General features: G+C 34.4%; 2 protein-coding genes across 2 annotated transcripts in view; one reads left to right on the top strand and one right to left on the bottom strand.

Moving 5' to 3' along the window:
- The window catches only part of LOC142224551 (uncharacterized), a 50981-nt gene extending 28360 nt beyond the window's left edge, over positions 1-22621 (bottom strand). Inside the window, exons 1-4 of the mRNA XM_075294334.1 lie at positions 22401-22621; positions 21772-22341; positions 18818-19015; positions 18499-18753 (exon numbers count right to left, since the gene is read on the bottom strand). Of these exons, the coding sequence (XP_075150449.1) occupies positions 18499-18753; positions 18818-19015; positions 21772-22341; positions 22401-22606 (1229 nt within the window). The 5' untranslated portion in view covers positions 22607-22621. The remainder of the gene's footprint in view (positions 1-18498; positions 18754-18817; positions 19016-21771; positions 22342-22400) is intronic.
- Positions 1217-5768, top strand: LOC142224168 (uncharacterized). The gene is made up of 3 exons (XM_075293955.1): positions 1217-1637; positions 4750-5283; positions 5356-5768. Exons 1-3 carry the CDS (start codon positions 1318-1320, stop codon positions 5666-5668), a joined length of 1167 nt encoding a protein of 388 aa, XP_075150070.1. The 5' UTR covers positions 1217-1317; the 3' UTR covers positions 5669-5768.
- Positions 22622-23946: the final 1325 nt, after the last annotated feature.

Raw genomic sequence — 23946 nt, 5'->3', positions numbered from 1 at the left:
GTTCAACATTACATTGTAGTATATTAAATTTTGAACTGTAAAATGTGTCTTATTAAAGACCTAAAGTCAGAAAAGAACAGTGTTTGATATAAACGAAATGGACTGTGTTGTTGTTTCAAAAATAACTTTTTTTATTGCAAAAAATAAAAATTTTGTAACAAACGATTTTTTTTTTTTGGTGATGAAAGTTTAAAATTTTCGAAGCAATTCAAAAAACTCTAACAAAAGAAAATCGTTTTCCAAACCTTTTTTTCTTGGCGTGTAGGAATCAGTACCAAAATCCTTAAGGGAAGGTCAAAATCTTTAGATCCAAGTAAACTTTTTTGATTGTGGAGTCGATTGCAATGTATATCAGCCTGTAAAGGCCACTCTCCCAATAGGAAAACTATATGGTTAAGTTAGGTTAGGTGGCAGCCCGATGTATCAGGCTCACTTAGACTATTCAGTCCATTGTGATATCACATTGGTGAACTTCTCTCTTATCACTGAGTGCTGCCCGATTCCATGTTAATCTCAATGACAAGGGACCTCCTTTTTATAGCCGAGTCTGAACGGCGTTCCATATTGCAGTGAAACCACTTAGAGAAGCTTTGAAGCTCTCAGAAATGTCACCAGCATTACTGAGGTGGGATAATCCACCGCTGGAAAAGTTTTTGGTGTTCGGTCGAAACAGAAATCGAACCCACGACATTGTGTATGCAAAGCGGGCATGCTAACCATTGCACTACGGTGGCTCCCATAGGAAAGCTACATACTTCATGATGAATTTCATTCATAAACTGATAAGATTGCACTGTGCACGTTAATTGTATGTCAGTTTTAAAAATTAATCACCTTATTTTTATAGTGACGTAATATGGGATTCTGAGAATTATTTTTGAAATGCCATGATTTTGTTAATATATTTCCTCTAATAATAAAATACAAATTCATAGTGAAATCAATAATGAAATGAATAATAAGAAAGCTTTGCCCTGAGTATTGTTATTAATACCAATGCGATACGCCAATAGAGAAGGGTAAGATGAATGATCTCAGCTAAGAGCAAGCAAAACGGCCAAACCTCAATTGGAACTTTAACAAAAAAAAAATAAATAAAATAAAAAGACAGATTAAAGACTAATGGTTTGCATACAGAACAAAACTTATGAACAAAAACAATAAATAATAAAAATAAATTTATTTCTAAGATGAATTTCAATGTGAAATTTTGCGATAATTTTAGTAGCTTCGCGGCCTGCAAAGGAATCGGTTGTGGTTTTTTTGAAAAACAAAATAAATTTAGAAAAACAAATATTTAGAAATTATCATTAAAATATGAAATCATTTATATTCCTAAGTGTCCTATTGGCCCTATTCTCGGGTAGTTGGGGCCAAATTAAAACAGGCATTAAAACGCGCCAACCACCTCCTCCCATACCTAATCTGGAATACCAAGAATTAAACTACAATCACCATGAACAACAGCATTTACAAAATGCCTATGAACGTTACAATGGCAACTTTAAACCAGCTGAATATTATCAAGGCGAAGCGTTGACTAAACCTTCAACTCCCCAAGTTTTGGATCCCACAGCCGAATTTATCAATAAAACTAGAGCAGGAATTGCTTCGGGTATTTGTTTCAAAGAAGTGCCGTGAGTTTTAATTTTCTATCAAATAGGCTAGATATTTTTCGACTCATCGCATTACATATATGCGGGGACTTCAATTGACCCTAATGACTTGTGTTTCCTATGAAAGAAGATAAGGAGCACAAATTTGGTATATGTCTCTAGGAATTCTCTCTCGTAGATAATTTTGTTGTGTTGTGTAAATTGATTATTAACATAATTTTTTGTTGGCGTTGATGTTGTAATGACTAGATCCCAGAAAAAAAGTAACGATATGTGTAGACACTGAAAAATTAAAAAATTTGTGAATATACCCCCAACGATCTTTTCACAGCCAAAGAAGATTTCGTTAAAATTGAGACAACGAATTGTTTTAATATATATGAGGATAGTTTTCTTTAGGACAATGAAACTGTTCATTAATACTATGAAATGTTTCGTTATTTAATGAAAACTAGTATATATAGCAGTAAGTTCGGCCGGACCGAATCTTATGTACCCTCCACCATGGATTGCGTAGAAACTTCTACTAAAAGCTGTAATCCACAATCGAATTGCTTGTTGACGGAAAGCATGTTATGTTTGGGGAGAAAACAACATTTTTGCCACAAACATGTTACATGGTCACCATCCAAAAATAACATTTTGCTCTTGAAACATGTTTGAGGTGACCATATTCCTTCTCTGGGTGTATATATAATGTTGAACAGATATGAACCAATTTTTGCGCGGTAATTAGATAGCCAAAAGTGAAATATGGGTCTTGGTTTATATGAGTGCTATATAATTATGATCATATATGGATTAAAAATCGGATTAAATTTTCTCCTCCATGAGGCTCAAGATGTAGAATTTGGAAATCGGTTTATATGGGGGCTACATATAATTATGGACCAATTTTTGCACAATGTAATAGACCATATACTAACACCACGTACCAAAGTTCAACCGGTTCGGATGAAATATGCTCCTCAAAGGGGATTCGCAAGCAAATTCTGGGTATCGGTTTATATGGGGGCTATATATAATTATGGACCGATATGGACCAATTTTTGCACGATTATTAGAATCCATATTCTAAAACAACATAGCAAATTTAAACCAGATCGGACGAAATTTGCTTCTATAGAAGGCTCCGAAAGCAAAATCTAGAGATCGGTTTATATGGGGGCTATATATAATTATGGACCGAAATGGACCAATTTTTGCATGGCCATATATTAACACCACGTGCCAAATTTCAATGGGATCGGGTGAAATTTACTTAAAGGCATCGCTAGAGATAAACGTGGTCCGATATGGCCCATTTTCAATACCATCCGACCTAACAGGTTGGCTGATAAGTCCCCGGTCTAACAAAGGAAAACACATTTTTTTGTCAAAAGTCGTTTTTATTATTCAACATAGTTCCCTTTAAGAGCGATTCAACGATTATAACGACCTTCCAATTTTTTGATACCATTTTGGTAGTACTCCTTCGGTTTTGAAGCCAAATTTTTTTCCGTGCGAGCATTCTTTTGAGGTCTGAGAACAAGAAAAAGTCGCTACGGCGGGTGTGGAAGCAATTCGAAGCCCAATTCATGAATTTTTGCCATCGTTCTCAATGACTTGTGGCACGGTGCGTTGTCTTGGTGGAACAACACTTTTTTTCTTCTTCATATGGGAAATTTCTTTTTTTCCACTTTTTTCACAATAACAAAAGTTGCTTCACAAAAGACGGTCTATCTCACAAACTAATTGACTTACAGACGTCAAATTTTGACACGAATCATTTGAAGGTTGGTACTATATAAAAATAATATGCATTTAATACTAGCGACGCCATCTATGTGTCAGACCGGGGACTTATCAGCCAACCTGGACATCAATTGCAACTATTTGTGTCAAGTTTCATATCGATAACTTTATAGTTTGGAAGTTAGAGTGATTTCAACAAACGGACGGACGGACATAGCTAGACCGACTCAGAATTTCACCACGACCCAGAATTTATATACTTTATGGGGGTTTTGACCAATATTTCGTTATAAATGGAATGACAAAGTTAATATACCTTCCCTCGACAATTCTATGGTGGAGGTTATAAAAACTTAACATATAGTGATTTACCTTGTTACATTATATATAAGCCAGCCTGTGCATGACCATATCATTTTCATTAAAGTTGGCATAAGCAAATCGTAAAGGGTCTGTCCTATGTGCTTAATATTCTCAGGAATACCCTCTTTGATGTCTTCAATCGACGTACAGTGGTTCCAAATCGTTTGGAAATAATTCTACAACTTTTGGAGTGATAAATATGTCAGCTCGAATCCTTTGGTTTGTTTGTTTGAAAGCTGAGGTGTTTTCCTATAAAAGGGGTTCAAAGCTTCTCTGAGTGTTTCAAACATTTTCTAAGATATGTATAAAAAGAGAGAGTGTGACGGTCCCCCTTTTAAAATCTCTGGATATTTCCATAAACATGGTGAACCCATTTCCATTTAATGGTATCATTACAACAAAGTGTAAATGTAAAATCCGAGATCATAAATATTTCTATATTATTATGAAGCTTCTGAGGGTAAAGAAGTTGTTGAAGACTTTACTTAAATTTTAGTTAAACATATTCGCTGGGGCCCCACGTTGGGCGCCATTAATTTATTTATGTGACAATACACCACTCGGGTCCATTCTCCTCTGAATCCGGCTACCTTCTGCTCAATTATTAAGCACAGCAGGATCCCAAAAGAAGCCATGTTCAAATGCGAAAGGACCCGAGAGATGGATCGTCACAAGAGTTTCTTATCGCGGTGGTTTTGTCAACAGACCACAGGTATTACCATTAAAGAGTGGACACCATTGTCCAGTCATCGTCTTTGGAACAGAAACAACATGAATTTCTTTATATATTAGATTTTCTTGGAAATTCTAACGAAAACTAATTCCAGAGCAAATAGTTATCCATACTTCCCATGAAAACATTTTATTATAAACTAATTTCTGATTACTATTAGGTTAGGTTAGGTGGTAGACTGATGTATCAGGCTCACTTAGACTATTCAGTCCATTGTTATACCACATTAGTGAACTTCTCTCTTATCACTGAGTGCTGCCCGATTCCATGATTACTATTAATTACATTTTATCTTCTTTAAAGAACATCATCATTGGCTAAAAATGGTCAGGTTCCTGTAAGTAATGGCACCAGCCCCGGAATGAGCACTATCCAGGTATGTTGTGAAGGCTACGAACGTAATGCTCATGTCTTCAAACGTTGTGATCCCATTTGTGAAGATGATTGCCCCAATGGTATTTGTGTTGCGCCCCATCAATGTGTCTGTATACCTGGTCACATCCGCAATCCTGCTGGAAAATGTGTTACCACCTGCCCAATAGGATGTGAAAATGGTGTCTGCAGCGACAATGGCGAATGCCACTGTATGGAGGGTTTCACATTGGAGCCAAAACAAGGAAAATTTTGTGTACCTGTATGTGCTCAAGGTTGTCAATTTGGAAAATGTGTAGGACCGAATCAGTGTTCATGCGACAATGGTTATCGTCTGACAGCAGCTGGAACTTGTGAACCCAAATGTGATCGTTGTGAAAATGGAAAATGTACTGCTCCCGACTTGTGTAGTTGTAATGTAGGTTATACGGCAATTGGTGGAGTTTGTGAACCTGTTTGCTCTCTGTAAGTGAATGATCAGCAGATTTGTGATAAGAATCCCTGTCGACCGTTTGTCTTTTTTTCTTTATTTTATAGCGGTTGCGATAGAGGATTTTGTAGTGCCCCTGATACTTGTTCCTGCCCTCCTGGATCAGAATTAGATCGTTCTGGTATCAAATGTAATCCACGCTGTGATACACCCTGTGTCAATGGTATATGCTCTGGACCCAATAAATGCGATTGCGAGCCTGGCTATATTCAAGATGAAAAACAACCACAGATGTGTGTACCCCATTGTCCTCAGGGTTGCCCCAATGGCTTTTGCTCAGCTCCTAATTTCTGTTCTTGTAATCCTGGTTTTATCAAGAGCGGTATTAAAGGTCGTCATTTCTGCAATCCAGCCAATTAAACCAGCAGTTCTTTATTATTATGAATTTGTGATCTTTCGGTGTCTTGTTACAACCCCAGGAAATAATTAAATGATAACGTTTTGGAGAATTGTTGTCCAATTGTTGTTGTTTTTTTTTTTCATTTGATGAAGAAATTTTGTGAATATGAAATAGATAGACGGACAGACGGACAGTCAAAATTAGATCGGATTGCCTAAATTTGCGGAAAACACCAGTGAATGCTGGTATCGCAAAAAAATTGCTGCTATTTACAATAGTGTGAATAACTTTATTCCTGAATGCAATAGATGAAAATATTTTTGTAAGCTTGTACACAATAAAATGAACTGACACTGAAATAAATTTGTCAGCTGTCCGATGAGCGCTTTAGAAATGATATCAACCTGAATTTTGTTGCAATACAAATCAGACACACTGTACTTTTGTGATCAACTTTTCCCATTGCATACAATAATTTGTTCCGCCTAAAACTATGCAACGAAAGTTTCCTATACTATTGAAATCGTGTTACTCCCTGAACTATAAAGTTCATGTGTGAACGCGCAACAAAATCATTGTTAGGTTAATTTAAATTTAATTTGAAACAAAGTTATTTCGCAATTCTATTTAGTAAAACCGATATAAATTCGTTTAATTTGTATTTTTGCTTTACGAAAAAGTTTGACACTTTTGTAAAATGAGTATGCCTCCATCGATTGCCAGTGACACTTTTTGTGCCTTGCTTTAGAAAGTCTTAATGGCAACGCTGACTGGGGGCATCATCATCCAAAAAGAGGCCTGTTCCTTTGAATGCTACCGACTCTTTTTGGATCGAATCGGAAGATATGGGTGTGGGCGATGGTTTGATATCTAGAGATTTAGTTTTTCAATGATAAATTATTATTAATTTTGTGTTGGTTTTTCAAATTCGAATAAATAGATGCGATTATTGAGTTCTCCAATCACACTTCTAATGTTTGCATCTTTTCTCTCCTTCTCGTTCAGTGAGAATTAGGAAAAGTTCCACAGAAACTGTTATCGCTTTTTAAAATTACAAAATTCAAGTTGACTGTAGAAAAAAAAAATAGTTCAACAACAACAAACAAATATTGATATAATGGTCTGCAATTCCAAACTGAATACATTGTGTGCAAAAAGATTCTATGACCTTGGCCTTATATAATTTATTTAGTATTTTTTTTTTTTGGTTTTGTTTTATCATAAAATGAAACTCTTACACCCATGAGGGTTTATAAATTTTCTAATTCAAAATGCATTATGAGAAACTGATAAGCAAATAAAAATGAAACGATTTCATATTAGGGATATTCAAGTTATGCAATCACAGGCAGTTCATGGAATTCGAAATCGATTCGGGACGATGTTTTCATCTGGAAAGAAAGACACGAACTGTAATTAACAAAAAAAAAAAAACACAACAAATATATACGGCCGTAAGTTCGGCCAGGCCGAAGCTTATATACCCTCCACCATGGATTGCGTAGAAACATCTTCTAAACACTGCCATCCACAATCGAATTACTTGGGTTGGGGTAACGCTTGCCGATGGAAAGGTATCTTAAAACCTCCTAACACCGTCTTCTAAATTGTAAGTAAGTCTATACGTGGTATATAATAAATTAAAAAAGATCGATTAAATAATATGTATATAATTCAGTTTTGCAAAATTTTCTATAGAAATAAAATTTTGACAAAATTTTCTATAGAAATAAAATTTTGACAAAATTTTCTATAGAAATAAAATTTTGACAAAATTTTCTATAGAAATAAAATTTTTAAAAAATTTTCTATAGAAAAAAAAATTTGATAAAATTTTCTATAGAGATGAAATTTTAGCAAAATTTTCTATAGAAATAAACTTTAGACAAAATCTTGTATAGAAATAAAATTTTAGTAGATTATTTTTGGCTCGATTGGCAACCATGATTATGAACCGCTATGGACCAATTTTTGTGCTATTGGGGATCGGCTATATATAACTATAGACCGATATGGACAAATTTTGGTATGGTTGTTAGCGGCCATATACTAACATCACGTTCCAAATTTTAAACCAGATCTGATGAATTTTGCTCCTCCAAGAGGCTCCGGAGGTCAAATCTTGGGATCGGTTTATATGGGAGCTATATATAATTATGAACCTATGCGGACCAATTTTTGAATGGATGTTAGAGACTAACACCACGTTCAATATTTGAACCGGATCGGATGAATTTTGCTCCTCCAAGAGGCTCCGGAGGTCAAATCTGGAGAACGGTTTATATGGGGGATATATATATATAATTATGGACACCATGTTTCAAACTTCAACCGGATCGGATAAAATTTGCTTATCTTAGAGGCTCCGCAAGCCAAATCTGAGGATTGGTTTATATGGGGGCTATATAATATTATGAACCGATGTGGACCAATTTTTGCATGGTTGTTAGATACCATATACCAACATCATGTACCAAATTTCAGCCGGATCGGATGAAATTTGCTTCTCCTTGAGACTCGGTTTATATGGGGGCTATATATAATTATGGAGCGATGTGGATCAATTTTTGCGTGGTTGTTGGAGACCATAACCAACAGCATGTACCAAATTTCAGCCGGATCGGATGAAATATGCTTCTCTTAGAGGCTTCGTATGGTGCTATACGTAAAAGTGGACCGATATAGCCCATTTGCAATACCATGGCCCATTTGCAATAGGTCGGATGGTATTGCAAATGGGCCATATATTTCTGTGTGAAATTACAGCTCCCAGTTTAAGCTCGATCGTGCTCTCACACCCATCGTTTAGTGTACCGATCGTCTAGAATTAAATTCTGAGTCCATTCACCAATGTCCGTTTAAGCGGTTAAAGCCCGATCATGCTCAAATTTTGCATAGGGTCTTTCTTCGGAACAAAGACAATCGCTATTGATTTTAGAAAAAATTGGTTCCGATTTATATATTGCTGGCGTATATATTTATAACCGATTTGGTCATAATAGCCGTGTTTGTGAACCAATCTTCTTCAAGTTTCGTACATCTGAATGAATTTATGTGGCCCAGAGGCCACAATTTCATATTGATTTGATTAAAATTTTGCATAAAATTGCAAAACTGATATAGCTACCATGTAAATCTTAAGGCTGATATAGATTCATATGACAAACGGAGTCCATAAATTCATTCCTATTTGCTTGAAATCTTCCATTGAGAGTACAATTAGCATTTTAGCAATGTGTGCCAAATTTAGTTCAAACCGGTTAGACTTACGGCTGATGAAGACATGGTCATATATTCCTTATTTTATACCGATTTTCAATGCTATTTTACTCCAATTGAGTTGATATTTAACATTATGTTTAAGTGTATCGAATTCGATCCAAATCTGTTCAGATTTTGATACAGCCCCATATATATGCTCTTCCGATTTAGGAAAAAAGGCCAGAATACCCACATTTTACACACCCACGGACAAACAAGACTGTTTTTCATATGGTTTGGTGTAAAAATTATATGTTTGGAACTCAACATTTTTAACACAATATTTTTAAGTAAAATCATATAATGTTCATAAACTAACATAACATGTTTGGGACATATGTTAGAACATATTCTGTTTGGGACATAAAATCTTTGTAAATATAATATGCTTAGATGCAAACATATATTAATTTTCACCCTTAGGTGAAACGTAATGTGTTTGAACAATACAAACAATATGAGGTTTGGATCAATCCTGAAAATATATATGCTTGAAGCAAAATGTGTTTGGCAGCTTTAGTGATGATTTCCCCAGACTTTACACACAATTTGTTATTTCCCATATTTTTCACTAAAATATTAAAATATATGTATATAGGAATGTAAACCTTTAAATCTTTCCCAACAAATTTGTAGGAGTTGAGATGGTACCAAAACGTTTGGTCTACATAGTGGTGAAGTGTATAATATAGTCTTCCTTGCCCGACTTTAGACTTTACTTACTTGTTTAATTGATATTTTTAATCATTTAACTAACATTTAATTGAAAATTGCAAAAAAAAGTGGCATAAAAATGACACGAAAAGTAAATATTAAACTCTTTGAATTAATTGTTTAATATGTTTTTATTTTCAATTAAATTATAATTATAAAAGAATTTATTACAACTTCAAGTTTTTATTTGAACAAAAAAAATAATAATATTTTTGATCATCTTAGGCACCATAACCACATTCATTATTTCCCAGCAAAAAAATTTGGAAGTTCTTCTATAGGCACAACTTTAAAAGCACTTCCAAAAACGTCCTCCCAAAGATGTATAGATTAAGTTCTTCTAATTCAATTTTTTATACCTCGACTTTTTTGACTAATTTTAATAAGTAATTTTAAATTTTTTTGTTTCAAATAAGTTAAAAACTGAGTAAGAATTAATAAAGTGCTACAAATTATTAAAATTTTGTCGAAAAAAAAATTAATATCCATTCTAGAAAAAGAGCGAATTTTTTAAGTCAAACGTTTTAGACAAGCGTTAAAATTCATAAAAAATTAAAGAAATTATTTATTTAGCAAAATATCACAAGATTTTTTAATTCACATCCGAAACACCACTTCCGGATGCAAAAATAAAAGTTTCACTGCTTTTTTGGCGACGCTTGTTTTGCTGGGTTACTAAAATGAGTTGTAGCCATTAGCGTAGCTAGACAATTTTCCTAGGGGGGGGCTATAGCCCCCCTAGCTAAAAATTTATAGACTGAACTTATAGGTTCAATTATTGTTATACCCTCCATCATAGGATGGGGGTATATTAACTTTGTCATTCCGTTTGTAACACATCGAAATATTGCTCTAAGACCCCATAAAGTATATATATTCTGGGTCGTGGTGAAATTCTGAGTCGATCTAAGCATGTCCGTCCGTCCGTCCGTCCGTCCGTCCGTCTGTTGAAATCACGCTAACTTCCGAACGAAACAAGCTATCGACTTGAAACTTGGCACAAGTAGTTGTTATCGATGTAGGTCGGATGGTATTGAAAATGGGCCATATCGGTCCACTTTTACGTATAGCCCCCATATAAAGGGACCCTCAGATTTGGCTTGTGGAGCCTCTAAGAGAAGCATATTTCATCCGATACGGCTGAAATTTGGTTCATGGTGTTGGTATATGGTCTCTAACAATCATGCAAAAATTGGTCCACATCGGTCCATAATTATATATAACCCCCATATAAACCGATCCCCAGATTTGGCTTGCGGAGCCTCAAAGAGAAGCAAATTTCATCCGATCCGGCTGAAATTTGGTACATGATGTTGGTATATGGTCTCTAACAACCATGCAAAAATTGGTCCACATCGTTTCATAATTATATATAGCCCCCCTATATACCGATCCCCAGATTTGGCTTGCGAAGTCTCTAAGAGAAGCAAATTTCATCCAAGCCGGTTGTAATTTGGAACATGGTGTTAGTATATGATCTTTAACAACCGTGCCAGAATTGGTCCATATCGGTCCATAATTATATATAGCCCCCATATAAAACGTTCTCCAGATTTGACCTCTGGAGCCTCTTGGAGAAGCAAAATTCATCCGATCCGGTTCAAATTAGGAACGTGGTGTTAGTATATGGTCGCTAACAACCATACCAAAATTGGTCCAATCACACAAAAATTGGTCTATATCGGTTCATAATCATGGTTGCCACTAGAGCCAAAAATAATATACCAAAATTTTATTTCTATAGAAAATTTTGTCAAAATGTTATTTCTATAGAAAATTTTGTCAAAATTTTATTTCTAGAGAAAATTTTGTTAAAATTTTATTCGGTTCATAATAAAATTTTCATCATTTTCAAAATTTTATTTCTATAGAAAATTTTATCAAAAGTTTATTTCTATAGAAAATTTTGTTAAAATTTTATTTCTGTAGAAATTTTTGTCACAATTTTCTTTCTATAGAATATTTTGTCAAAATTTTTATTTCTATAGAAAATTTTGTGAAAATTGTATTTCTATAGAAAGTGTTGTTAAAATTTTATTTCTGTAGAAAATTTTGTCAAAATTTTATGTCTACTTTGCCAAACTGAATCATATACGTATTGGATCGATCTTTTTATACCCTCCATCATAGGATGGGGGTATATTAACTTTGTCATTCCGTTTGTAACACATCGAAATATTGCTCTAAGACCCCATAAAGTATATATATTCTGGGTCGTGGTGAAATTCTGAGTCGATCTAAGCATGTCCGTCCGTCCGTCCGTCTGTTGAAATCACGCTAACTTCCGAACGAAACAAGCTATCGACTTGAAACTTGGCACAAGTAGTTGTTATCGATGTAGGTCGGACGGTATTGAAAATGGGCCATATCGGTCCACTTTTACGTATAGCCCCCATATAAAGGGACCCTCAGATTTGGCTTGTGGAGCCTCTAACAGAAGCATATGTCATCCGATCCGGCTGAAATTTGGTACATAGTGTTGGTATATGGTCTCTAACAACCATGCAAAATTTGGTCCACATCGGTCCTTAATTATATATAGCCCCCATATAAACCGATCCCCAGATTTGGCTTGCGGAGCCTAAAACAGAAGCAAATTTCATCCGATCCGGCTGAAATTTGGTACATGGTGTTGGTATATGGTCTCTACCAACCATGCAAAAATTGCTCCACATCGGTCCATGATTATATATAGCCCCCATATAAACCGATCCCCAGATTTGGCTTGCGGAGCCTAAAAGAGAAGCAAATTTCATCCGATCCGGCTGAAATTTGGTATATGATGTTGGTTTATGGTCTCCAACAACCATGCAAAAATTGGTCCACATCGGTTCATAATTATATATAGCCCCCATATAAACCGATTCCCAGATTTGGCTTGCGGAGCCTAAAAGAGAAGCAAATTTCATCCGATCCGGCTTAAATTTGGTATATGATGTTGGTATATGGTCTCCAACAACCATGCAAAAATTGGTCCACATCGGTTCATAATTATATATAGCCCCCATATAAACCGATTCCCAGATTTGGCTTGCGGAGCCTAAAAGAGAAGCAAATTTCATCCGATCCGGCTGAAATTTGGTACATGGTGTTGGTATTTGGTCTCTAACAACCGTGCAAAAACTGGTCCATATCGGTCCTTAATTATATATAGCCCCCATATAAACCGATCCCCAGATTTGGCTTGTGGAGCCTCTAAGAGAAGCATATTTCATCCGATACGGCTGAAATTTGGTTCATGGTGTTGGTATATGGTCTCTAACAATCATGCAAAAATTGGTCCACATCGGTCCATAATTATATATAACCCCCATATAAACCGATCCCCAGATTTGGCTTGCGGAGCCTCAAAGAGAAGCAAATTTCATCCGATCCGGCTGAAATTTGGTACATGATGTTGGTATATGGTCTCTAACAACCATGCAAAAATTGGTCCACATCGCTTCATAATTATATATAGCCCCCCTATATACCGATCCCCAGATTTGGCTTGCGAAGTCTCTAAGAGAAGCAAATTTCATCCAAGCCGGTTGTAATTTGGAACATGGTGTTAGTATATGATCTGTAACAACCGTGCCAGAATTGGTCCATATCGGTCCATAATTATATATAGCCCCCATATAAAACGTTCTCCAGATTTGACCTCTGGAGCCTCTTGGAGAAGCAAAATTCATCCGATCCGGTTCAAATTAGGAACGTGGTGTTAGTATATGGTCGCTAACAACCATACCAAAAATGGTCCAATCACACAAAAATTGGTCTATATCGGTTCATAATCATGGTTGCCACTAGAGCCAAAAATAATATACCAAAATTTTATTTCTATAGAAAATTTTGTCAAAATGTTATTTCTATAGAAAATTTTGTCAAAATTTTATTTCTAGAGAAAATTTTGTTAAAATTTTATTCGGTTCATAATAAAATTTTCATCATTTTCAAAATTTTATTTCTATAGAAAATTTTGTTCAAATTTTATTCGGTTCATAATCATGGTTGCCACTCGAGCCACAAATAATCTACCAAGATTTTATTTCTATAGAAAATTTTATCAAAAGTTTATTTCTATAGAAAATTTTGTTAAAATTTTATTTCTGTAGAAATTTTTGTCACAATTTTCTTTCTATAGAATATTTTGTCAAAATTTTTATTTCTATAGAAAATTTTGTGAAAATTGTATTTCTATAGAAAGTGTTGTTAAAATTTTATTTCTGTAGAAAATTTTGTCAAAATTTTATGTCTACTTTGTCAAACTGAATTATATACGTATTGGATCGATCTTTTTATACCCTCCATCATAGGATGGGGGTATATTAACTTTGTCATTCCGTTTGTAACACATCGAAATATTGCTCTAAGACCCCATAAAGTATATATATTCTGGGTCGTGGTGAAATTCTGAGTCGATCTAAGCATGTCCGTCCGTCCGTCCGTCCGTCTGTTGAAATCACGCTAACTTCCGAACGAAACAAGCTATCGACTTGAAACTTGGCACAAGTAGTTGTTATCGATGTAGGTCGGATGGTATTGAAAATGGGCCATATCGGTCCACTTTTACGTATAGCCCCCATATAAAGGGACCCTCAGATTTGGCTTGTGGAGCCTCTAACAGAAGCATATGTCATCCGATCCGGCTGAAATTTGATACATAGTGTTGGTATATGGTCTCTAAAAACCATGCAAAATTTGGTCCACATCGGTCCATAATTATATATAGCCCCCATATAAACCGATCCCCAGATTTGGCTTGCGGAGCCTAAAACAGAAGCAAATTTCATCCGATCCGGCTGAAATTTGGTACATGGTGTTGGTATATGGTCTCTAACAACCATGCAAAAATTGCTCCACATCGGTCCATGATTATATATAGCCCCCATATAAACCGATCCCCAGATTTGGCTTGCGGAGCCTAAAAGAGAAGCAAATTTCATCCGATCCGGCTGAAATTTGGTATATGATGTTGGTATATGGTCTCCAACAACCATGCAAAAATTGGTCCACATCGGTCCATAATTATATATAACCCCCATATAAACCGATCCCCAGATTTGGCTTGCGGAACCTCAAAGAGAAGCAAATTTCATCCGATCCGGCTGAAATTTGGTATATGGTATATGGTCTCCAACAACCATGCAAAAATTGGTCCACATCGGTTCATAATTATATATAGCCCCCATATAAACCGATCCCCAGATTTGGCTTGCGGAACCTCAAAGAGAAGCAAATTTCATCCGATCCTGCTGAAATTTGGTACATGATGTTGGTATATGGTCTCTAATAACCATGCAAAAATTGGTCCATATCGGTCCTTAATTATATATAGCCCCCATATAAACCAATCCCCAGATTTGGCTTGTGGAGCCTCTAAGAGAAGCATATTTCATCCGATGCAGCTGAAATTTGGTACATGGTATTGGTATATGGTCTCTAACAACCGTGCTAAAATTGGTCCACATCGGTCCATAATTATATATAGCGCCCATATAAACCGATCCCCAGATTTGGGTTGCGGAGTCTCAAAGAGAAGCAAATTTCACGATCCGCCTGAAATTTGGTACATGATATCGGTATATGGTCTCTAACAACCAATCAAAAATTGGTCCACATCGGTTCATAATTATATATAGCCCCCATATAAACCTATCCCCAGATTTGGCTTGCGAAGTCTCTAAGAGAAGCAAATTTCATCCAATCCGGTTGCAATTAGGAACATGGTGTTAGTATATGATCTGTAACAACCGTGCCAGAATTGGTCCATATCGGTCCATAATTATATATAGCCCCCATATAAAACATTCTCCAGATTTGACCTCAGGAGCCTCTTGGAGGAGCAAAATTCGTCCGATCCGGTTCAAATTAGGAACGTGGTGTTAGTATATGGTCGCTAACAACCATACCAAAATTGGTCCAATCACACAAAAATTGGTCCATATCGGTTCATAATCATTGTTGCCACTAGAGCCAAAAATAAACTACCAAAATTTTATTTCTATAGAAAATTTTGTCAAAATTTTAGTTCTAGAGAAAATTTTGTTAAAATTTTATTTAGTTCATAATAAAATTTTCATCATTCTCAAAATTTTATTTCTATAGAACATTTTGTCAAAAGTTTATTTCTATAGAAAATTTTGTTAAAATTTAATTTCTGCAGAAATTTTTGTCAAAATTTTCTTTCTATAGAAAATTTTGTAAAAATTTTTATTTCTATAGAAAATTTTGTGAAAATTTTATTTCTATAGAAAATTTTGTTAAAATTTTATTTCTGTAGAAAATTTTGTCAAAATTTTATGTCTACTTTGTCAAACTGAATTATATACGTATTGGATCGATCTTTTTTGATTTAATATATACCACGTATGGACTTACATACAATTTAGAAGATGGTGTTACGAGGTTTTAAGATACCTTGCCATCGGCAAGCGTTACCGCAACTTAAGTAATTCGATTGTGGATGGCAGTGTTTAGAAGAAGTTTCTACGCAATCCATGATGGAGGGTACATAAGCTTCGGCCTGGCCGAACTTACGGCCGTATATACTTGTTTGATTTAATTTATACCACGTATGGACTTACATACAATTTAGAAGATGGTGTTAGGAGGTTTTAAGATACCTTGCCATCGGGAAGCGTTACCGCAACTTAAGTAATTCGATTGTGGATGGAAGTGTTTAGAAGAAGTTTCTACGCAATCCATGATGGAGGGTACATAAGCTTCGGCCTGGCCGAACTTACGGCCGTATATACTTGTTTTATTTCATAAAAAAGAATTCAAAAATAGACAGTAGTTCCACACTTTTTCCAGCAAAAAAAAAAAAATGGGATTTGTTTTAAAGGCACAACTTTAAAAGCATTTCCAAAAATGTCCTCACAAAGAAGTTAATTATATTAACTACACAGGAAGTTTTTTACTTCGGTTTTTTCATATTTTAATGCGTATTTTTTCATTTCTTTTTTCAAATAGTTTAAAAAAGAGTAAGAATACATAAAATGGTAAAAATTATTCAAATTTTGCCACAAAAATGCTAAATCCATTATAGAAAATTCGATAATTTTTGAAAATATTCAAACAAGCGTTAGAATGCATTAAAAATCATAAAAAAATATAAAAATTATTATAAATTAATGTTTCTTGAAGCTCGAGGTCTTTAAAAATATTTATATAATTCTAGCAAAAGGTCGACCAAAAATCATATAAAAAACCAATAAATAAAAATTTTAATATTTATTAAAATATTTATTTGAGAAAATATCACACAACGATATGGATCACACCGTAAGAAGTGATGCAAATTTATTGCAACGGCTGTTGAAACGGTGGACATTCGTTCGATGACGAGTTCCTATTACATTCATCGCTTTTCCGCCAATTTTGCACCACTTCCGGACCCAAAAAGAATATTTTCACTCTTTTTTGGCGACGCTTTTTTGCAGCATTATTAAGATATTAATTTATGAAAGAATAGTTTTAATACCAATTACCATTTTTTTAATTAAGATAACTAAACCAGACTAAACAATATAATAAAGAAGCTTTACAGCCTGTTTCTGTATGTCGAATGAGCTCTTTGGATCGACTAAAATGGAAACAAACAGCTGAATTTATATGCATTTCAGTCGATCGATTGAACTCGTTCGACATACAGAAACAGGCTGTTAGTTATTCAACTAAACCATAAGTTCAATCACAGCTCTATTCCATAAATATCAGACTTCGAACATTGCCATCGGCAACTGCTACCACAACCCAAGTAATTCGATTGTGCATGAAAGGCTTTAGCGGAAAAAATTACTTGTTTAATTTTTATAAAAATGTAAAATCGTAAATAGGTTTTCAAATTCTGGGGGGGGGGCAACATTTTTTCTGGGGGGGGGTCTAAGCCCCCTCTCCTGAGGCCTTCCTACGCTTATGGTCGCCACTAATAACAAAGAGTTGATTCACCTCACCTGATACATTTGTCTCTGTAAGAATTATTAGGTGTATTTTATTTTCAGTGCTTTTAAATTGAGTAACAAGTTGAAGGAAATTTTTTCTTAGTGATTTTATATTCATATGTAAAAATGATAAAGAGCAATTCAGTATTTCATTCCTTATTTCTTTTATATTGTTGAAAATTTCACAAGAATTCATTATATCTAATTTATTAAATTCAATTTAAATTTTTATTTATTTATTTAATTTATATATATATTTTTTTTTATTATTTATTGTTTATCAAACTTTATTGCCTATCAAATATGTTATTTGACGCAAGGAAAAATAAGTTTATATTTGTTTTCTTTTTTAAATTATATTTACTTTTATTCTTTTCATTCAATCAAAGTTTTAATTATTTAGTAATATCTTTAATATCAATGACCGAATTCTATAAAAATCAAGTTTGATGTATTTAAAACATGATAACGCTATATTTAAAAATATCTTTCTCCGGAAAAAATCTAGTACTTCTGAGTAATCTGTAGTCAAAAGTGAAAATTGAAATTTTCATAAAAAAAAAATTTTAAATTAAAAATTGTGATATTGTGATATTGTTGGGAAAAAAATGAGTAATGTAAAAATATCTATATTCTCTATTCTCTACGCAAATCAAATTTTTAATTTGTAAATAAAAACTTAGTTTATTGGGCATTGTATTTTTTAAGATATTTTTTTCAAAAAAAAAAACATATCTTTTTTTTTAATATGGTATTCAGATGTTCTTTTTTACCATTTTGCATATTAAATATTTTTTTATTTAGCAAAATATCACAAGGTTTTTTAATTCACATCCGAAACACTTCCGGATCCAAAGAGAACATTTTCGCTGCTTTTTTGGCGACGCTTTTTTTTGCTGGGTTACTAAAGTGAATATTAAACTTTTAAAATTTTTCTTTTATCCTAAAATTGAAAATATCTTCCAATTAAAGTTTCAAATTCCTCCTTGAAACTCTTATCAAAATCAATCCTTTCATCTGAGCTTATTAGCATACGATGTATATTGGCTGAATATACACAACGATCAATGAAATGTACCATACCAGAGGGACATTCACATTTGCCATCCAATGAACATTTTCCTCCGCCCATACAATGTTGATGGCTAGGGCGGCAAGCACATACATTTGGTTTAACACAAATTCCATAGGTACCACAAACACTTTACATGAAATAATTATGAAAAATATAAATATTAATAATTTTTTTTTTCTATAAGAACTTACCTAGTACATATCGGTTTGCATACGTTATCCCAAAGATAATAACCTTCAAAACATCTACACACTCCGGGAGCTATACAGACACCATGTTCACAGGAATCTCGACAATAAGGTAGACATGTTTGAGATATTGGATCATAGGTGAAGCCATGATAGCATTGACATTTATATGGGGACTCGCAGAAACCATTTGAACAATTGCTGTGAAAAGGGGAAGGAAATTCAGTAAGATCCTGCATTGAAAAAATATTTACCTAATTTGAAAGAGTATGTCAACATTTGGTAGGTATCCACTTATGAGAGTTTATTTTAACCCTTAAATGCGCACTGTATCTTTTAAGAAACAAACGGAAAAAATTTTTACGTCTTAATTTTTCGATAAAATCAAGTTTGATATATTTAAAACATGATAACGCTATATTTAAAAATATGTTTCTACGGCAAAATTGTAGTACTTCTGAGTAATCTGTAGTCAAAATTGAAAATCAAATTTTCATAAAAAAAATTAAAAAAATACAAATTTGAATTTAAATGATATTTACCAGAAATAAAAGTAATGTTGTTAAAAAACTGTGCAATGTAATAATATCTATATATATTCTCTACCAAATTCAAATTTTTTAGTTGTAAATAAAAACTTAGTTTCATGCGCCCTGTATTTTTTAAGATACAACCACCATTTTTTCAAAAAAAAAAAACAACATATTTAAAAAAAAAAAAAAACAAGTATATACGGCCGTAAGTTCGGCCAGGCTGAATCTTATGTACCCTCCACCATGGGTTGCGTAGAAACTTCTACGAAAGACTGTCATCCACAATCGAATTACTTGGGTTGTGGTATCTTAAAACTTGTTAACATCGTTTTCTACATTGTGAGTTAGTCCATACGTGGTATATATTAGACAAAAAAGTTATGTATAGGTAAGTCTACAAATAATTACGAATCGACATGGAAATTGAAATATGGGGTCGCTTATATGGGGACTATATAGAATTATGAACTTGATAGGACGAATTTTTGTGTGATTGGGGATCGATTTATCTGAGGGCTATATATAACTATAGACCGATATGGACCTAGTTAGGCATGATTGTTAACGGCCATATGCTAGCACAATGTAACAAATTTCAACTCGGATGAAATTTGGTCCTCCAAGATGCTCCAACACCAAATCTCGGTATCGATTTATATGGGGGCTATATATCATTATGGACTGATATGGACCACTTTTGGCATGGTTGTTAAATATCATATACTAGCACCACGTACCAAATTTCAACCAGATCGGATGAATTTTGCTTTTCCAAAAGGCATACGAGGTGAAATCTGGGAATCGGTTTATATGGGGGCTATATATAATTATTGACTGATATGAACCAATTCCTGCATGGTTGTTGGATACCATATACTAAAATCACGTACCAAATTTCAACCGTATCAGATTAATTTTGTGCTTAAAAGGCTCAGGAGGTCAAATCAGAGGATCGGTTTATATGGGGCCTATATATAATTATTGACCGATTTAGACCAATTTTTGCATGGGTGTTTGAGGCCATATATTAACACCACGTACCAAATATCAACTGAATCAGATGCATTTTGGTCTTCCAAGAGGTTCCGGAGGTCAAATCTGCTGATCGGTTTATATGGGGGCTATATATAATTATGGACCGATGTGGACCAATTGTTGCATGGTCATTATAGACCATATACTAACACCATATACCAAATTTCAGCCGGATCGGTTGAAATTTGCTTCACTTAGAGGCTCCGCAAGCCAAATCGGGGGTCGGTTTATATAGGGGCTATATATAATTATGGACCGATGTGAATCAATTTTTGCATGGTTGTTAGAGACCATTTATTTACTAACACCATGTACCAAATTTCAGCCGGATCGGATGAAATTTGCTTCTCTTAGAGGCTCCGCAAGCCAAATCGGCGGATCGGTTTATATGGGGGCTATATGTAATTATGGACCGATGTGGACCAATTTTTGCATGGTTTTTAGAGACCATTTATTTACTAACACCATGTACCAAATTTCAACCAGATCGGATGAATTTTTCTTTTCCAAAAGGCACAGGAGGTGAAATCTGGGGATCGGTTTATATGGGGGCTATATATAATTATTGACTGATATGAACCAATTCCTGCATGGTTATTGGATACCATATACCAACACCATGTACCAAATTTCAGGATCGGGTGAAATTTGCTTCTCTTAGAGCAATCGCAAGCTAAATTTGGGGGTCCGTTTATATGGGGGCTATACGTATAAGTGGATTGATATGGCCCATTTGCAATACCATCCGACCTACATCAATAACAACAACTTGTGCCAAGTTTCAAGTCGATATCTTGTTTAGCGTTTGGATGTTAGCGTGATTTCAACAGACGGACGGACGAACATGATCAGATCGACTCAGACTTTCACCACCACCCAGAATATATATTCTTTATGGGGTCTTAGACCAATTTTCGATGTGTTACAAACGCAATGACAAAGTTAATATACCCCCATCCTATGGTGGAGGATATAAAAAAAATATGGTACGCAGATGTTGTTTTTTAACATTTTGCATGTGCATTTAAGGGTTAATGGGATAGTATTGAAAACGCCTTACGCATATTGTCCACTTTTGCCAAAGTGTCCACATGTGAGAGGTTTCTCTGTATAAATTTTTTTTTTCAATTTTGGTCGGAAATTGATATTTCGATGTGTTCACAATCCCCATATGATTGCATTTATATTTTTCTTAAAGAAAATACAGAGAAAATATTCGGAAAACCGGACACCTCTCATAAGTGGACACCTCCCAAATGTGGATAAAATTTAGGCAACCGTTAGTGTCCAATTCGAAGAGGTTTCACGGTACCTTATAACGAAAGAGGAATTTCATATGTCTAAAATTTCGTTCCAGAGGAATATATTTTTCCCCTTGTGTGTACTTACATATAACATTCTGCTTCACAAATATTTCTTCCCGACCGTTTTATGTAGCCCGGGAAACACTCACATTTATTGGGAGCTACACAATGACCAAATCCACAATGAGGCTGACAAATAGGCTGGCAAGAATTTAATGAGTCCAGCCATTGATAACCAGTCATACACTCACAACGTCCAGGTGCAGTGCAATGTTGATTCAAGCCACAAGGAATATGATAGCACTCGGGAATACAAAACTTCTTTGTTTCAGGGTCAAGGCGATAGCCCAGTTTGCAAATACAAGTACCATCCAAAAGGCAATGACCATTTTCACAAGACACTGGACAAGTGTGGACACAATTTCCCTCAGAGTTGGCCACAAAACCATCAAAACATTCACAAAGTTGTGGTGAACGACAGAAACCATGGCGACAATTATTCGACGATACCTTGGAACAATCGGGTATACATTTAGGCTCTCTCAACTTTACATTTTCCCTGTAGCCTTCACAGCATACCTCAATGCGAAGATATGTGGCAATGCTAGAATTGCCAGTTAAAAAATCATCTTCCCTCGTTTGAAAATATTGTGCACTGGAAATATGAATAAAATGAGGATATGGTTGGATTTTTGTTTGACAAAATAAACTTACGGCACATCTCTATAGCATTTCAGCATTTCCCTATGCTGAACATTGTAGAAGAGATTATGATCAGGTCTTGAACTGGGAAAAATATCACCATAGATTTCTTGTTGTCCCTTTGCTGTAGTTAGCAAAATACAAATACCGACTAATCCCACATGAATGAGAAATACAACAAACCTCAGAATTAACATCTTGAGTAGTTTTGAGTTCATAGATTTGTATTTCAATCAGGCTTATCTTAATGTCTATTCTATATTAAGATTACAAAAAACTCTGTCGTATAATGCATTTGCTGATAGAACAGTGGCTAGCAAAGAATCGATTTACTAATTTATCACTACACGCAAAGAAAAAAATCGCTTGGAAAACGTTGTTTTTTTTTGTTAGGGTTTTGTGAATTTCTTCGACAATTTTAAACTTTTATCACCAAAAAAATTTTGTTTTTTGCGATAAAAAAAAAACATTTTTGATCCAAAAACGCAGTCCATTTCGTTTATATCAAGTACTATTCTTTTCTAACTTTAAGTCTTTAATAAGGCATACCTTGAAGTTTCATAGTAAAAATTTGATATATTAGTATGTAGTGTTGAATATATTTTCAGAATCTTCCGAACATATTTATTTGGAATATGTGTGAAAAAAAAAATTTGGTGTTCGGTCGAAACAGGGATTGAACCCACTACCCTTAGTATGCAAGGCTGGTATGCTTACCATTGCTCCACGGTGGCCAACTAAATGTATGTTTCGGCTAAATAAAGATTTTTTAATCGGCACGTGGGCGCCGAAAACTATGATATACACGCAAAGAAGAAACATGATTGTCACAATCATATTCGAAGAGCAAAATAATATGATAGGAGCTATTTTTGCGGCGACCATGTAACATTTTAACCTGCAACCATGTTGGCTCAGTGAACATGGTTCTAAGAAAAATGTAATTGTCCTCATCTAAAATGTTATTATATTGATAAAAAGAATTTTGTTTGAATGAAAAGACAATGGTCACGATTTAAAATGTTATGGTATTCATTAAAAATGTTTTTCTCCTAGTTAAAAGAACATGGTCACAACCTAAAATGTTTTGATCTCTACGAAAAAACTTTTTCATCGTCGAAAAAAGGACGCCACTTGAGAAAAGAAAACACAAAATTAACTTTATTTGTTTGTTTTTATTTATTTATAAACTAATTCATTGTTTATTTGTATTTATAATGCCGTCCAAGCAAACATCATATATTTTTACACACTCTATTTTATTTCAATTTCAACAATAAGTAATTATTCCATATTTACATCGTGCGCATCAAATGTACAAACGCAGACATCATGTAACTGCAAATAAAAATAAATGTTACCATATAGCAAAATGCAGAAAAAAACAGGTACATTTTTTCAATTACACTTTCCTTTTTTGTGTTCACATAAAACCACGTGCCACTTTTGAATAAATAAATTAACACAAAACACAGTAAAACCGTATTCTCCGTCCATTCCAAGAAACAATCAACACACGACTGACGCGCAAAATGAAAATCGTGTGTACCTGCTCAAT

The sequence above is a fragment of the Haematobia irritans genome, chromosome 2, assembly GCF_050003625.1.
Source record: "Haematobia irritans isolate KBUSLIRL chromosome 2, ASM5000362v1, whole genome shotgun sequence".
Classification (NCBI taxonomy): Eukaryota; Metazoa; Arthropoda; class Insecta; order Diptera; family Muscidae; genus Haematobia; species Haematobia irritans.
The sequence above is the reverse complement of the archived record's forward strand: the minus strand, read 5'-3'. Positions and strand labels throughout refer to the sequence as shown.